The 18,324-nt window shown below is 31.6% G+C and overlaps 1 protein-coding gene across 1 annotated transcript; it reads right to left on the bottom strand.

Moving 5' to 3' along the window:
* Positions 1-401: 401 nt before the first annotated feature.
* On the bottom strand, positions 402-5,918 carry LOC143194725 (trypsin). The gene is made up of 6 exons (XM_076401374.1): positions 5,811-5,918; positions 1,799-1,982; positions 1,475-1,643; positions 1,298-1,408; positions 1,092-1,241; positions 402-772 (listed from the first exon to the last, which is right to left on the bottom strand). The coding sequence occupies exons 1-6, from the start codon at positions 5,866-5,868 to the stop codon at positions 500-502; spliced, it is 945 nt and encodes a 314-aa protein (XP_076257489.1). The 5' UTR covers positions 5,869-5,918; the 3' UTR covers positions 402-499.
* Positions 5,919-18,324: the final 12,406 nt, after the last annotated feature.

Genomic DNA, 18,324 nt, shown 5'->3' with positions numbered 1-18,324 from the left:
AGATAGCTTAACAGTTGATCAATCAACTATTTCCGAAATTTTAAATAAGCTGGGAAATGGCCAAAACCGAATTAAATTGTTACTGCACCTATCTACCGACATAAATTAAATAAATAAAACTATTCGCTGGACGTGTGTAAAAAATAAAACGACACCTACTTGAGTGATTGTATATTAAGAATAACCATAACCAGAACATAAAATAAGACCCTAATTTGTACAGTTTATATGAAACATTTTTTTATAATGGTCACTTGAAATGTTAAGCTACGTTTAGCTCCTCCTCTATAGCTATAATATATAATATAAAGTGAAAAAATATAATGTTACCGTACATAAAACCAAGTGGTAGACTAATAAGGGTGTAAGGGTAGATGATAACAAGTAAACATTTGAATAAATTACGTAAGTAAACAAATAATATTTGAATGAAAAACAATTTTACACTCAGGTTTATGATATAGAGAATCAGTAGAGCTAAATATTTTAATGAAATTATTTAGAACAAATTAAATAAATGCGCTATATTCACTAGTACAATTGTAAATATAATAGCGTATAGTTTATGCGTATATAAAAACGAATACCACTGCAATAGTACTCCTTCAATACTCCTATTAAGTGGTTGGAAATCAGAGTTATTTTCTATCCATTTAATATAATTGGCAACCTTGGTGTATACTCCCGGATAGTCTTTACGAGCACAACCTTTTCCAAAACTAACAATGCCAATTAGACTGTTGTTACATACTAACGGCCCTCCACTGTCCCCCTAAAACAAACAAATAAATATTTGTAATTTTTTATAATGATTTTAGACACATGTTTCGTCGAGAGGAAAAAGTACAAATCGAGTCACCAACCGATATTGCTCTTTTTCAATTTCTCCAAAATCAGCCACCCGCTTCCACACACGGTTCAAACAAAACTACTAGTGCAATTCGGCTGGAAATTCAAATAGAAAATCTTGCTATAGTAACGCCATCGGACGGTGAGGCCAATTACTTATTATACCGCCTCCGTATACTTTAATATAACACTGCCGAAAAATTATAAACAACATTTAATAGATAAAAATTCCATAATATTACCTGACAAGCATCCTCTCCACCTATTTCAGATCTGGCACAAATCATGTTGTTGGTTATTTGACGTAAACCTGCATACGCTTTCTGACAAAACTGTTGTGTTGTTATTTTTAACAAAGCTGATTTTAACTTTTTACTTTGTGTGCAATTCTCCTATGGTTAATGAATGATTAATGCTCACATAACCACAATTACAGCAATGAACTCACCACTTCGCAACCCCAACCACTAACTCTCGCTAAATTTCCTGCAGCATACATTTGACTTTGAGCTAGATCAATAATCTGAATTGTTGAACTTAATGTTACGTCTGAACATAACTGTGAAATGTATATTATGTATATTAAATAATATCTTTCTTAAACAAACATTTATTATAACTTTACCCTAATAATGGCTATATCGTTATCATTAGTGTAGATGTTATAGTTTTCGTGCAATTTTATAAAGCATATGTCGACGCTGGTCCCATCGCAGCCTTTTGTTAAATTGCTGCCTAATTTTACCGAATATCCAGAAGGATCAAGCGTTCCTTCAAGGAAAGGAGCATTGCCTCTGTAAATAAGCAGTAAATAATTGTATATATTATACGAATAAAATTATTTACAATTTTAATATTATATCATTGATATTTTAAGTTTAAAAATCCTTCCAAGAAAATTTAATAAAATTTGTTTAAAATTATTAATCCCTATATTGACTTGAATTACCTTAAGAAAAAAAAACAATGCGCCGCACTTAAAACCAAGGAAGTGGTTATCAGACTTCCTCCACAAATATGTTGGTTATCAAATTGTAATGACACCTGGTACGGTAGTTGTCTAATGTCAGCATCAAATCCACCAACAACACGCTTGTTTCTATCGCACGTATTGGTTGAACTTTTCTGGCTTCCTGAAAATAAAACATCAACTACACCATTGATTACGTCTAACAAGTTAATAAACCTTTTGAAGACATTTAAGTCCAACCCTAATTAATAGCTCAATTGAAAAGTCCTCGGCCTGACACATAGATGGCGCTACTAGAATTAAATAAAATCTTCGAATTGCTTCCTCATCCACCATATTCTCCAAATCTGGCCCCCAGCGACTGTTTTCTGTTCTCAGATCTCAAGAGAATGCTCGCTAGGAAGAAATGTTCGTCCAATGAAGAGGTGATCGCCGAAACTGATACGTACGATCGACAGATTGATGGGAATTATGTTGAATAAAAAAAATCTATTTTTACCAAAAAAATGTGTCTTACTACTGTAGGCCGGGGACTTTTCAATTCACCTGTTCGACTATCTACAGCTATAAAATAATCTAATAGAAATTTAATTCCTTATTTATTGGTGAGTTGTTAGTTCATTCGTGGGATGTAAGACGAAGTAGACAGCAATAGATAAATGAACGCCATAGAAAACAAGTTAAAGATCATCTATTTGCAAGGGTAAGATCGAAGAGTGAAATAAATAAAAACAATAAAATTTTATTCAAAAATTCAAGTAAAATTTTCTTTTTTTAAGCAGCCTAGTGTTTTTATTTATTTTATAATATACATTTTAAATGAGAAATATATATAAAAGGTAAAAACTGTATAAGCACATAAATGAAATAATGAATATATGCAAGAGTTAAAATGAAACCAACTCCATAATTTCCATAGATGGACTACATAAGGCAAATAGAAGAAATTATGAATTATTAAAAGTGCATTTTAAAGCATTGATAAGTTTTAAGGTGTTTAATGATTAATGCAATAAGATGTATGACTATATATATACATAGTCTTTGAACCTACTATCAATTATGTTGCTTACTTACTTTGTAGACCTAAATTTTGGAAAATCAACAGTTAATTTAATGATTGTAAATATATTTTTTTAATATACATATCCAAATTGTACAACATGAATTGCCTAATTGTTCGTTATTCTTTTAATTTAATTAATATATATATATATATATATATATATATATATATATATATATATATATTTCTGTTTTAATATACATCATGTATTACTTCATTTATTATTTCATACTTACGTTAAATTCTTGAGATAGTTTGCATATATTTTAGTATGGTTCTATACAAAATATTTATTATTTTGATTAAAGTGTTGTATCAAATACAATTCTTCTATTGAAAATACGGAAAAAACAAGTTTTAGTAACATATCAATTTTAAATCAGTTTTTAAATCCTTTTCTATAATGCTTCTCCAAATCCACAGGGCGATCACTCATTCAGAGATACTCAGATAAGTACATTACCAATTTGAAAAAATAGAAATATACTGCGTCATGCATGACATGATATAGATATGATATAGTTAATAAAGGAAATATTTATTGATATTTATTAACATTTATTGATTTATTAAGGTATCAGCTGACATATCTAAATAATCATGCTTTTTGGAAAGTTTTTAATTAATTAACAATAGATAATAATCATTAATTTTGGCATAACAACTAACGATAGCTCACAAATTCGGATCATTTGAGAATACTTGAGAGGGATAATAATGAAATAAGATGATATAATAAAGCAAGTGCGCGATCTTCCAATTGAAAAATTCCTCATACTTTATTAATAGACCATAGTTTTTAGGAAAACTTATCTCCATAATGGAGCAGACATTATTTCTTAACAAGAAAATATATTTCCTTTTATATTTTATAAAAAGTATTCTTTTAGTTCCTGTACATATTTTATACACACAAATATACAAATCTATGTAATTATTAGCTGTTTGCCTGGATTGATTATCTTTTTAACACTTCGCCTACTTCGGCTGGAGTTCCACGGGGTAGTATGTTGAGACCCTCCTACATCTACTCTAGATTGCTGATACCCCAACAACAAAAGAAATAGTAGTTGGAACATTTGCCGGCGACATAGATATCATGGCAACAATATATAATTATAGGTAAGTAGCGACCAACAAAATCTACAAATGGACTAAAGACTGGAAAATCAATCAAATCAGAATCAGCTAAGTCAGCACTTCGGAATATATCTCAATGGTAGATTAAAATGAAAACATATTTTTGTAAGATAAAAAGAAAAACAGATTAGAGTCAAAGTCAAGTCAACGAAGAGCTGCAAGATGGCCTCGTAATTAAATGGATACACGAAGTGATCCGAGATTTCGCCTTAAAGCATGAGATAAGGTTGCTAAATCACAGCAACGTGGAGGCAATGCAGCTACTCGACAACAGGAAACCAGAAGATTGAAGGGAACTAAACCACACAAAGTTGTTTAATGCAAAAGTGCATTTTTAACTTTAGTTTTAATTTAAATTGGTAAATACATACTGATGTATTTATCCCGTACTCGCCATTCATTTGCATTAAAGGGTGTAACAAAACAGTATCAATAAATGAATTTGTAAAATAAGATTATTAACTTTAAAAAAGCAATTATTGCAAACAATTGGTACAATATATAATGATCAAAATGTTTTAAATATCAATCAAAACTTTTTCTTCTCTTTCTGGAAACCGTGTCGAAAACATTATGCTGATTTGGCAACAATCCAATTATCGATCCATTATTAGTTTATAAGCATTTCGAAATCTTATGCACTACAAACTGTGATGCATCGATCTGTCCTATAAGACCGCTGTCATATAAGAGAACCACTTTGAATATATTACCCACTATTACTAATCTTTTTACCAAAATATATCATTCACTTTGCAGTAACAGTTTAAAACAGTTTTATCATGGTTTTATCAGCTCGTAATTCACTACACCTTGCTAAACATGTTTCCACGGTATCGTTATGGAAGTATCTCTCGGATTAGCCCATGAATTTTTGTATTTAAGAATGTTGCATCCTTCATCAACATAGAAAACACAATACCCCATAGAAAACTTTCCATTTTGTTTAGCATGAAAAGTGGTTTTTTAGATACTATTTCCAGCCAATTCGTGTAATAGTCTTTTCCATATATTTCTACTGCTACAAAATATATATATATATATATATATATATATATATATATATATATATATATATATATATATATATATATATATATATATATATATATGATCAGTCCTATAGCATTTGGGTGCTCACAATACCTCTCAGGACTTTGTTCTGAAAACTTTGTATTATATTTATGTTACTCTTTGCAGAACATCCCCATAATTGAACTCCGTATGTTCAACCTATATGTGTAATAATATATATGTGTCAGTATTTAGTTATATAATAGCAATTTTTTATGTACTGATAATTGCGATTTTCTTCCAATTAGCCAGTGTATTCTCATATATTTCAATTCCAGTTCTTTTCTTCTTTATATGTTCCTTCTAGCAAAGTTTTGCATCGAGATTCATTCCGAGATATTTAGCGTTGTTGCTATATGGAATGATAGTATTATTTAATGTTATTGCTGCTTGTACAGTCTGTTTATAGGTGAACTGCACATGTACATATTTACTTAGTTTTATTATTTATTTAGTTTATGAACAAGGCCTTCATGCCAAACGTTATAGAAGGCTTGTGCTACATCTAAGTATATAGCAGATCATACTTTTTTATTTTCGTAGGCTTTTTCAATAACATATGTTATTCTATTTTGTTTTATTGAATGTTAATACAGCAAAATTAAGTCACAATCTTATATATAATCGATAAAAACTTTTTTTTTGAAAAAATTTGATTTTATTGCATTGATTTTATTAAAAATGCTTAAAAATTGATTGTTCGATGCTTACCTAGGCAGGAAAGAAATGCCACTAACATGAAGACCAGAACGTATTTAAAATTAGACATGGTGCAATTTACAAAGTGCAAATGCAATACAAGTTATGGTGAAATGAGAGTGAAACATTCCATTATATACCTGATAGCCAACAAAAAATATTAGATTACTAAACATAAAAATACAAAAAGATATGAATAATCACAAGTAATCCATATTTCACAAAGAAAGTAATTTGAAACGATAAGGCTAACATATTTTTATTTTGATAAAAATATTAATTTATCAATATCAATTTTTTTGTTAACCACCTTAATTCATATTGAATTCCGTTTACTATTTATTAAAATAAATTGCGAGGTTTATTGTACGTCGAATTATATGCCAATGTTTTCCTCATACTGCCTTTTTGTTAACCACCTTAACCTTAATACTTTTAAAATAGTCTGATTAAGAATAAAAGGAATCGAATTAGCAATGAAATTTTATCATTAATTTCACTCATATCCATATTACTACGATTTAATCATTGTTAACAAAGTCATCTTTTTTTTTAAATCCTGCATCTTGTATTACATATGTTTAGTACAATCTTAATTTACAAATTGATTTATTGTTACTGTTCTGTTGAAATTAGATCAATACATAAGCAATCAGTACATGTGATGTATGAGGTAAATATATTATTAAGTATTTCCTGAAAATAAAACATCAACTACACAATAGATTAGGTCTAACAAGTTAATAAACCTTTAAACATATTTAAGTTCAAGCTTAATTAACAGCTCAATTGAAAAGTCCCCGGCCTGACACATAGATGGCGCTACTATAATTAAATCAAATCTTCGAATTGCTTCCTCATCCACCATATTCTCCTGATCTGGCCCCCAGCGACTATTTTCTTTTCTCAGATCTCAAGAGAATGCTCGCTAGGAAGAAATTTTCGTCGAAAGAAGAGGTGATCGCCAAAACTGATACGTACGATCGACAAATCGTACTACACAAATGGTATCGAAAAGTCGGAGGGTAGCTATAATCAGTGTATCACCACCCTTGATGGGAATTATGTTGAATAAAAAAAAACTAATTTTACCAAAAAAATGTGTTTTGCTATGGTAGGTCGGGGACTTTTCAATTGACCTGTTAGACTATTAACAGCTATAAAATAGTCTAATAGAAATTTAATTTCTTGTTTATTGGTGAGTTGTTAGTTCCTTCGTGGGACGTACGACGAAGTAGATAGCAGTAGATAAATGAAAGCCATAGGAAACAAGTTCTGTTGTAGTTAGATCAAGCAAGATGAGTACGGGATAAATATATTATTATGTATTTCTAAGATTTAAATAAAGTACTTAAGCTAAATTGAAGAATAAAACTATATAAGGTCGTGTGGTTTTGGTTCGCTTCAATCTTCTGATTTCCTGCGTGTTGTCCACTAACGGTATTGTTTTTAAGCGAAATCTCGAATAACGTTAACGAATAACAAGTTCATTGTGCAGCTCTTCGTTACTTATACGGCGATTAGCATTGGAAATTAATCGTAAAACTTTGTTTTGTCATCGTTCGATTACCAATTAATTTTATGTTTTAATGCAAATCCATAGTTGCTCCTCAAAGGTCTAAATTTTCTTGAATAAAGACTATAAAAATTTATTTGTTACTTTGTAGAAATATATTCAGTACAATAATATGATATTGTTGATAAATTACCTTATCATTCCTATAACTTCAGTTTTTAACTAGTTCATTATGACTAATTTCTACGAAATTAGCTTTTTGTAACAATATATATAAAATCTAGATCGTAATACATTATTAATGCAATAAAAAATCAGATTAAAGTGGTATAGATATTTTATCGGAGTGATAATATAAAAATATCTTTAAAACCGTAGACATCTTAATCAATACGAGGGTCACTATTTATATTTCGGGAATAGGAAAAAAACTAATAGTTGAGCTGCGAATATATTTTAATTGTTTTTCACATAACTCCAAACGATGATCGATACACTTTTGCATATGCGCAAATCAATATTCAAAGCATTCATTCCATTCCGAATGAGGTACCTTCAAAACATGATTTTTGAACGCTTCAATAGCTTTTTCGGGCGATGAAAATCGTTGACCACGCAGTTTATTCTACACGGATGGGAACAAAAAGAAGTCATTGGGTGCCAAATCAGGGCTGCACGGCGGATTACTTATCAATTCGATGTTTTGAGTGCTCAAATAGTCTTGTTTGAGAGCTCGCATTGCGATGATAAATAACAATATCGTGTCTCTTGTTTGTTTTCCTTATTCCACCGAAGACTGGCAAACAAATGGTTGTGTATCAATCACAATTTTCTATTCTACGATCCTCTAGAGGCACTGTTGAAATATGACCAGTTTTTCCGAAGAAACAGGCCACCAGTTTCTTTGAATTATTTCGTACGCGAACAACTTTTGTTGGATTTGGTTCATTTTGGAACACCCATACAGTCGACTTCTGCTTTCGGGCTCATATGAATATACCCATGATTCGCCATCTGTCACGATTTTATAAACATCTTTCAAAGTACCGCGATTGAATTTCTTAAGCATTTCTTTACACTAATCGACACGAGCCTTTTTTTGATTGTCAAATTGTGTGGGATCCAACTCGAGCATAATTTTCGCATAGTTAAGTGTTCATGTAAAATCGCATATATGCTAGTGGAACTAATGCTTATTTAGGATATCTACAATCTAGAGGATGTTTCAGCAATTTCTGTGCGGTTGTATTGCAATAACCTCTTCCATCAGTCTAGCAGTTCTTCCATAGTTGTCACCAAAATTCGAACAGACTGATGAAGCCATCCTCGGGACGATCCATTTCGATTCTTTTCTTAATAATATGATGATCTTCCCGGAATAATTCCACCAACTACACCAGTTGTGTTACACCTGTGCCAGTGCAATTTGTGCATGGATGAAAACACCTTTTCATTTCACTAAAATAATTTTACTTCAAAAATAAGAATTGGTGACAAGTTGAATCCACCGATGCTATAACAATACTGCCTATCTGTTCAAATATATATACTTGCCACCACTTAAAAACTATGAGGATGATGGGATTGGTAGCATCGTACCAGTCGCATGTGGTAATCTATAACAAGCAATGGATTTGTCGAGATGAAACTGAGCTAAAATATTGCTAAAACAAGCATAGTTTTAACTCATTTAATAAAGGATCATTTCTTAAGACATATCACCTGTAATATATGTGTAATGATAAATTTAGTAATGATGAAATTCTATATCAAAAATTCGAACTAACTCTTCATCCACTAAATTCTCCAGAATTCGCACCCAACTATTAGTTTATTTTAAATTAAAAGAAAATCATGGGAAACTACCAAGCATATCCCCTCATAAAACGTTAAAATGTTCATATCTCCTATCATGATTGACACCTATACGGAATAACTATGGAATAATATATGGAATAATTTGGAGACAAGGCTTTAGCCAGCACCCCACCAAGCTTGGTTTAAATGTGTGGACGACAGATTTGTTATTCCATGGTTTCATGGAACGAAGAAACCCGACTAGTTCCTGACTTATCAGCATTCTCAATATTCAAATATCGGAATCTCTTTCTTAAATGTTTAGCTTTGACGAAAAGACAATTATAAACTGGGAACCAGATTTAGAAAAAACTAGCACATATAGACATTCCCTAAATGGCCATCCTGAATCCATTACTTTATAGTGCCTTCATCATATTCAAACTAGATTCCTTAGAGAATTAACTTCACCTTACACGTAACATCTAAGTGGATATTACTTGAGTGATTTAAATAAAAAGATTCTGTTAATGAGCAATAACACCCGATACTCACCTGCTATCAAAAGAATATACGACTGAAAAAATGTCGCTAACTGTATTTCAGCTTCTTCAAGGAATAACGTATGACATTTGACGGGTACTGAAGATGCATAATATTATAGTTATTAGGAATGATGTCTCAGATATCCTCCGTAACCAAAGCTAAAAGGGATCCGCTAAAGATAACATATATAAAGTCCTCTGTATGTGAAAAAAGTACACATGAGAGAAACTGGGAGTACGTTAAATGCATCGATAAAAGTACATCAACCTAAATTTTAAAACATATAAATCGACGTCCGGTCCAGGTAATTTTAGATGAACATAAATAAATAGATAACGACAGGGGCTATAAGACCAACCCTATCTATGATAACTTCTTCCCCATTTTTGGTTATTCAACGAACCACAAAAGACAGTGCCCTATCACTGCTGAATAGCTTATGACAGATACTTGCTTAAATAATATAACTTGAACGAAGAGCTTCAGTAACAGACCTCTCGCACTTAAGATAAAATTTGCAACAATTACGAAACTTTGGCTGATTTTTATCGATAAGCCCAGGTCAAAACAGTGAGCCAATAGGTGTGTTTTTCAAAATATTAACAGTTTTTTAGCTTATCATATGACCCTTCAGTCGGTTTAATTGATATAATGATCTAAACTATAGGACAGTCCTCTCACTGTTGCGATAGTCGTGAGTTCGAATCCTGCTAAGACATAGTCCTAAATTTTTTGTTTGTCATTATAGTTGTGATTGTCCAAAAGGCAAGATTCCAAATTCCGACAGAGAAAGTGATTCCATCACGCCAGTACCTAGTTTGGGTAAGCCCGTATGTCCTCTGGGATGATTTCTAAGCGGCCACTCACCAGTCGGCAGGCTTAATGCCGACGACCGTGTTTGAGAGTCTATGATATACCCTAGTTGGTAAAGTTTGTAAATTTGTTTTAATATCATACAATATTTTTCTTCTCATTTTATTCCAGTTAAAATACTTTTAACATGTATCCATACAATTCTGTCTGATACGTTCGAACAGTGCTGTAACCGAATCAGCCTGAAAACGTCATTCGGTTGTCAATGAAAAATTTCTAATCAGTGTCTAATACTTTTGATTACTCTGGCTGAAGATGCCGAGGCCAAATAAATCGTCTGAAACACATTATGTCTCTAATGAATAACTTCGAACACGACTTAACAGCAAAATGCATTAGAGAGGTAAGTACTGATACTAGTAAATATTAAGCTACTGGAATTATAATCGGAAATAGTTTTATTGTATTGCAGCTGCACTGAATATTACTATGGGCACTATGTCTAAAATCGCTTAAATTAAAGAAAAACAATATAATTTTGTATTTACTCAAAGTAATATATATACTATATATACTATATATCTTGATGTTAGTGCTATTCAAGATTAAATTTATGAAATATATAAATAACGGTGAGTGGTTTTTTAATATAAACTTAATTTAATACATTTATTTCAGAGATAACTCTTAATAAGGAAAGTATCCATAGAAAACTTAAGACTTAAGAACTTAAGAAATCCAAGATAACTTAGGGGGGAAAACTCTTTGAGTGATATAAGTCATCACTTCAAACGCTGTTAGGGAAGCATAGGTTTTAAATATCACTAAGATAACCCACGAAGTGGTCCAATGCAAATTCCAGATGCTTTTAAAATAACACAATTTTTAAAAACATATAATATAATTAACAGCGACTTCTTATTTCAATTTTTGTATAGACATAATAAAATTAGGTATTTTAAAATGGAATATTATTCCACCTTTCGCAAGACGCTAATAAAAAGAGTGTAAAGACAATTATAATTTAATCAAATTATCATGTGGTATATATGAAAGATATGTTTAATAATGTTTTGAGTAATTTACCTTTTTAGCAATAGGTCTGAAATAAGATAGTAGTAAGTAAGTAGATCAGATGGCTGAATGATATGGAGACATAGTGTCACCCACTGATCAGCTTGAAATCGGTGCCAAGACCAAACAATACAAAAATAATAATATAATTTTGTGATATATACACAAAATTAAATTACGAACAACACAAATCTCATTTGTTGCTCATACCGACTTCAAACTAATCAATCAGTTGGTAATTGTTTTTTTTTATTACTCTCCGTGATTCCACAATCTGCCCTATTGGCAATAAGTATTTATTGGCTTATGTCTATATTATATGGCATATATTATACATGTAGAAAATTACTTCATTAAGCAATCTTCCGTATAAAATATTATCTTAATTAATTAATCTTATTCTAAAGTCTATTCTAAAGCCTACATATGTCCAGTAATCAGATCAGGTGATGTTAAACGTTCTAGTCTACGCACTTCACTATCAGGTCGCATATTTAGCTGATTAGCGAGTACATTGGGATGCACCGACACTCTTTCGAAGTACTTCACACTAACACGTTGAATTACACTCGTTATAGGTTCTAGAGGAATATCGCGTTGTAGAATAGTGCGTTGGAATGGCACGCAACACCTTATTTTGGAACCGTTGAATGATGGATATATTAGATTTGCTAGCGATACCCTATACTTGGATTCCATATAACCAAATGGGCTTGAGTATAGACTCATACAGCAACACCTTGTTATCTAATGATAACTTGGATTTGCGCTCGATGAGCCATTTGGTACAATTTAAGTCCAAGTTGTTTCCATTTAGAGAATATGTGCTTCTTCCAGGTTAGACGTCGATCTAAGTACAAACCAAGATATTTAACTTGCTCTGCTTGGGGGAGTTGACGATGATTGATATTCACTGGTGGACATGTTCTTCTACGCAGGGTAAACGTTACATGCGTGGATTTTGTTTCATTGGCTTTAATAACCAACCATAATTGTATTTGCTCCAGGTGGGTTTGTAGCTTTGTTGATGCTGTGACTAGAACTTCATGGGATGCTAAGATTGCTGTGTCGTCTGCGTATGTTACCACAGTAGTTATTTTTGTGGTGGGCAGATCGGCAGTATTCAGAAGATACAGTACTGGACCCAGTACACTATCTTGCGGAACTCCTGAATATATGGGGTTTAATTCGGTATGTTCATCGCCTTGATTTACAATAAAATGTCTATAAGTGAGATACGACTTTAGTAACTGATAGTCAGGATGAGGGAGAAGGTTCTTTAGTTTAACCTGCAAGCCCGTCTGCCATACTTTGTCAAAAGCCTGAGATATGTCTAGAAAAGCGGCCGAAGAATATATTTTGGCATTTAGGTCAGTGTTTATTTTGTTCACAAGTCTATGCACTTGTTCTATAGTCCCATGCTTATTGCGAAAGCCAAACTGATGTTCTGGAATAATTTTACTTTTTTCTATTATATAGTTTAGCTTCTTTATGTATAATTTCTCGAAAACTTTCGAGATTATCGGTAATAAACTTATAGGTCGGTAGGAGGTCACATCTTCTGGTATTTTTCCTGGTTTAAGAATCATTAATATTTTAGCTACTTTCCAGATACTAGGGAAGTAATTAATTCGTAGCATAGCATTAAATATAAGTGTTAATAGTTTTATACCTTTTCTGATAGTTCTTTTAAAATTTTACCAGTAATTAAGTCATAACCAGGAGCTTTTTTAATATTAATCTCTCTCATTATTGTTTGTTATTGTTAATTTTATTTCCTCATCTTTATGTAGCTGAGACTGGAAAGGTTTAAAAACATTTTTTAAGTGTTTTGAGGAAATGTCGGCCTTCTCTTTATTGCTTCTAGCCCAATTATTTTCCTTTATTTTAATAGGTGGGTTATGGTGCTGGGGTCACTTAAGCTTTCTTGTTCCTTTCCACAACGAATAGTCTGTAGCCTCACTTGGTGTCAAATTCTCTAGGTATTCTTGAATGCCTTGGTTTTGTTCAATTTGGATTAGTTCTTTAAGCACTTTTATTGCCCTATTAAATTTTCTTTTATTCTCTTCATTCCTTTGCTGTTGCTAATTCTGTCGTAATTTTCTTTTTTCTATCTTTTTCTGTATTGTACATGATATATGTGTATTTTTTCTTGGAAAAGTTTCACTGTTAGGAGACGCGGAATATGCTGCCTCCTGTATATATTTTGTAAGGTTTATTGCTACTATTTCTATATCCATTTCAGTTTTTAGCGGTAAATTTAGAGAGATGTTTCGGTCTAAGTTTTCTCTAAATAAGGGCCAGTTAGTTCTATTATTGCACAGAGAAGGAGGTTTATCTTTGATCATAATTTTTGAAGTAATTGTTAGTATTATTGGTGAATGATCAGAAGATAGGTCGAAACATGATTCTGCATGACACTTGTTGGATCAATATTTTTTGTAATACAGAAACCTATAGTATCTGGTTTTTTCTGAAGTCTGAAGGCCAATATGTAGGTTCACCAGTAGAGATATATTGTAAATTATCTGTCTTTATTGCTTTTAGCAGTTCTCTACCTTTCGAGGTTATTATTCTTAAATCCCACATTAAATGTCTTGCATTGTAATCTCTTCCGGCTATAAATCTATTACCAAGCTACTAAAGAATTCTTGAAAGTGTTCTGCCTTGTTGTTATGTTTGGGTGGGCAGTAAATAGCAGACATTGTTAGTGGTCCATGGACTTCCTCTATGGTTATACTGGTGTTATGGTTATTATCAACTCGAATGATTATGGCTGTACCTCCATGTGTTTTATCATCAGGGTGATTTGTATGATAAGGTTTGTATTTGGGAATTTTCAAATAATGTTTGTCCGTAAAATGTGTTTCGGAAATCATCATAACGTCAATATTTTGTTCAGTTACGAACATTTGTAGTTCCCTGGCGTGTTGTTGGAGCCCATTGGCATTCCAGACGGCGATTATGTAGTTAATGGTTTCAGGCATTAGGCAGGTTTGCTGACGACGGTTGTGAGTAGATCAAGCATCGTACTCATTAGATCCATTAGTTTGGCCATCATGTTTTCTAATCTAGAGATGTTGCTGCTAGTTTCAGTAGGTTGTGATGTGGTTCCTCGTTTTTGTTTTGAACCATTTTCAACCATTTGCGCATAAGTTATGTCTGGTTGACTTGGTCTGGTGCGTAGACTGGTAGGTGTGGATTGTTTTTGTTACTGTTGATGCCTCTTTTCTATTAAGGCAGGGTAAAATTTCTGCTGTAGTTGCTTGTGAACTGCGCAACCCTTGTATTTCGCTGGATGATTTCCGTTACAGTTAGCACATTTCACTTTTTCATCGCGAACTTTACGAGTACAATCTCCTGTTTTGTGTTCTCCTGCACATTTTACGCATCCATATGATTTACGACAGTAAGTTTTTGTGTGCCCGTGCGCTTGACACCTCGTGCATTGTGGAATAATTCTTTTTGTATGTGGTGGTTCGCATTTAATGGTATTATTTTCCAATTTGGTGATTTCATACACCGCCTTATTATTTCCATTAGGTTTTAAATCAATATAGAACATAGGCAGAGGTTTTCTGTCATGCGATGTCGTATAATGTGAATATTTACGACCTTGTGGCCTTTTTTAGCTAGGGCTACCTTGATAGTGTTAAAGTCCGTCCCGTGATATAATCCTTTTAACACGAATTTAAATGTTCTCTCGGATTTTGGCCTGAATGTATGGTATTGGGTATTTCATAGCTCACTGTTTTAATTGTGTAGTTCGTAGTAATGGTTTTCAATAGGTCATGGATGTGTTTTATTACTCCTACCTTATAGACTGTTATTGGTGGTGGTTTGGGAACAACTTTTTCAGGGCTTGTTTGTATATTCTCTTCAATTTATTCTGACAGGTTGCTAAAGCTGTTTTTTGTCTCTGTTGGTAACCAATAGTCACTGATTCTTTTTTGTTTCATCGCGATTTCTTCTTCTGGGCTTCTCAATCGTTTTTTGTTAATGACTGTAGTACAATCTGTTTGAGTTATTGCTGGTTGTTCTAGTCTTATATCATAGTGTGCAAGTGGTTTGGTTGAATCGCTATGGTTTGCCATTTTTAGATTGTTAATATTTTATTTTACTTACTTCCAAAAATAAAATAAATACATTGTTTATTTTATGCACTTCATTTTTCACTCAAGTATTATTTTTTGCACTAGTTTTTGTCCAAAAATACTATAAATGAATTTCAAAAGGACTGTTGTAAAATTAGGGAAAATAATTTTAAAAGACTAATAAAAATGAAATGCAGTCTTTTTGTCTGGTTATATAAACACGTATTCACTACACTTTAGGTCCACTGAGAGACGGATAGCGGCATTTGTTATGCGTTTTTAACACTCAATTATATAACCGTAATAAAATACTGTTTTTTTTTAAGAAAGATATCTTTCTAAAGCTTGGAGCGTATTGAAAATACGTCTTCACCCTAGCATGTTTGGAAACAAACTTGGTAATACTTAAAATAATATTGTAAATGTATAAATAGGTTTAGGTCGGTATTAAGCAAAATTGTGTGTATGTAATAGAATATAAAATACGTGAACAACATAGGTTAAATAAGGTTTTTGTTTATTTTTATTTAAATATATCGACGATTATTATGCACATATTTTATTTTAAAACGTTTTTATCATTTTAAAGATCTAAGTTTGATTATTTTTTATTTTTTCGGTTTAGTATTTTTGGTAAAATTATTTTTATTAAACTACATTCTAGTTTTGTTAACTATATTCTAAAATAATTAAAGCCATATTTTTGAAAAATAGTGTACTTGTAACTATGTAAATATCACAGCGGCATAGTAAACAAATATTAATTACGATGATTTATTTTTTCATTTTTAAACATTATAAACTTATTCGCCTTCATCGTGCCTGTTTACATTAAATATTTATTTATTTTATATCTTTAGTTGCTATGTTTATATATTGAAAACGGTTTCTTATTTGTTTTTTATTACCATGTACACGTGTATACAACTCAATCGATATTACATTAGACTTCAAGGAAGCCACTGTTGATTCTAATGGACCGAAGTTTTAAAACGTCTTCCTTAACTTTTATTGCGATGGTTGTTTGTTATCGGAAAGTGTCAAAATTCAGGTAAAATAGTTTCTATAACTCTAACATCAAACAGCACGGTAGTACTGAAATTAAAATAAGCATTTAATTATATTTTCAGTATCATTTTGTAATCTTTATGAACAAAATAAAATTATATTAAAAAAAATAAGCCGTCTATCGAAATATTGATAATAGTGATTACAATTTACAGTTTGGGATTTTTCTTAACAATAATATCGCTATATATAATAATAATATAAGGAGTTATAATCATGTTCCTTTCTTTTTAATATGTTCACTTCAAGGGAGTTTCAGATCGAGATTGGGGGGGGGGGATGATAATATCATTAATCAATTTGATTATATCACATTATTTATATATTGCCATTCGCCTGTTTTAGCTTTGTGATTGCTTCTTCTCTGTTGCCTTTAGCAGCAAATATTACCTGCAAATATGTAAATGTGTGAAAACAATAATTTTTGTAAGTAAACAATTGGCTCCAATGATATTTCCTTACACCAACACACCTGCTTCAGTTTCATTCATTGTAGATTAGATTTTTTTGTTGAAACGTAAGAGTTTAATGGTTTACTGTGAAGCTTTAGAAACAATTTCTGAAATTCAAAGATGGGTCTCGCAAGATAAAGAGACTTATCTTCATAGAATACCACTGCATCTGCTTAATTGTTGAATGTTTATTTATAATATAAAACTGAGGTGCAGATCGATAGTCGAAATGATGGACTAATTATGTACCCTTTTAAATAAAAGGCTGGACCAGGCCTGGCCTATCAAAAGTTCTGGAATACTGCAGAATATTACAAATGTGTCTGATGCTCCGGTTGCACTATTATTGCAAAGCCTCACGCTAATCCGAACAATACAAGAGTATAATTGTGGAAAGTCATAGCATGCACACAAATATTTCTATTTGCAACGTTGCCAGTTAGAAAATTATACGTATATTTGAAGAATATAATAAATAGAATAAATGAAAATTAAAAAAGTACAAGTTAATTTTTTTAATTACATTTTTCTATATCGCCTATAATATAAAAAGTGTAATATGAAGAGTATTTTATAAACAACAACATTTTAAAATAATTTTAAAAGAAAAAAATTGAAAAAAAAAACAATTTGTAATATAAACATCATTAAATAAAGCATCCATTTACTTTTACAATTACTCAATAATATATCCAAGTAGTGGCAAATTATATATGATCCCTGCTAAACAACATGGAAACCCCTCTCTCAATTCATTCAATACAAGCAAAGACTGCAATTAAAATATGTATGTATTATACTATACAATCATGGCTATGTTCTTTTGACATTTAATATTGTCCTTTAAAGTGGTATAGGTATCCAGAAATTGATATTATGGCTTATATAACAACACACATCCTGTATTTTTGACCTCATTTACCCATACTTCAACACTTGTGGCGTCATTGTTATGTTCTCTACCTATGTATTATATCCAATATAGTACCTATTAGCAGCTAGTTCGGCTGGAATCATATTTGTATCTTATTTTAATAGAAATATCTTAACAATATCAAATAAACTATAAACAACCCAATTCTCAACCTTTCAAAACAGCTCTTCCGGTGTTAGCCTAAACCCAAATAGCCGCTATAGTTCGATGGTCTCTCTTGATTTCTTGTAAA

The sequence above is a fragment of the Rhynchophorus ferrugineus genome, unplaced genomic scaffold (assembly GCF_030347505.1).
Source record: "Rhynchophorus ferrugineus isolate W39M unplaced genomic scaffold, kcgeb_rfMv2 rfM4, whole genome shotgun sequence".
Taxonomy (NCBI): Eukaryota; Metazoa; Arthropoda; class Insecta; order Coleoptera; family Curculionidae; genus Rhynchophorus; species Rhynchophorus ferrugineus.
Note: the sequence above shows the minus strand (reverse complement) of the source record. Positions and strands in the feature narration are given on the sequence as shown.

Bases quoted from the DNA above. Each gene is read 5' to 3' on its own strand.
- LOC143194725 (XM_076401374.1), bottom strand. From the start codon at position 5,868: ATGTCTAATTTTAAATACGTTCTGGTCTTCATGTTAGTGGCATTTCTT. The intron at 1,644-1,798 runs GTAATTCAAGTC...GCTTATTTACAG, and splicing joins CATTGTTTTTTTTTCTTAAG to AGGCAATGCTCCTTTCCTTG. The intron at 773-1,091 runs GTAATATTATGG...TGTTTGTTTTAG, and splicing joins GTGGAGAGGATGCTTGTCAG to GGGGACAGTGGAGGGCCGTT.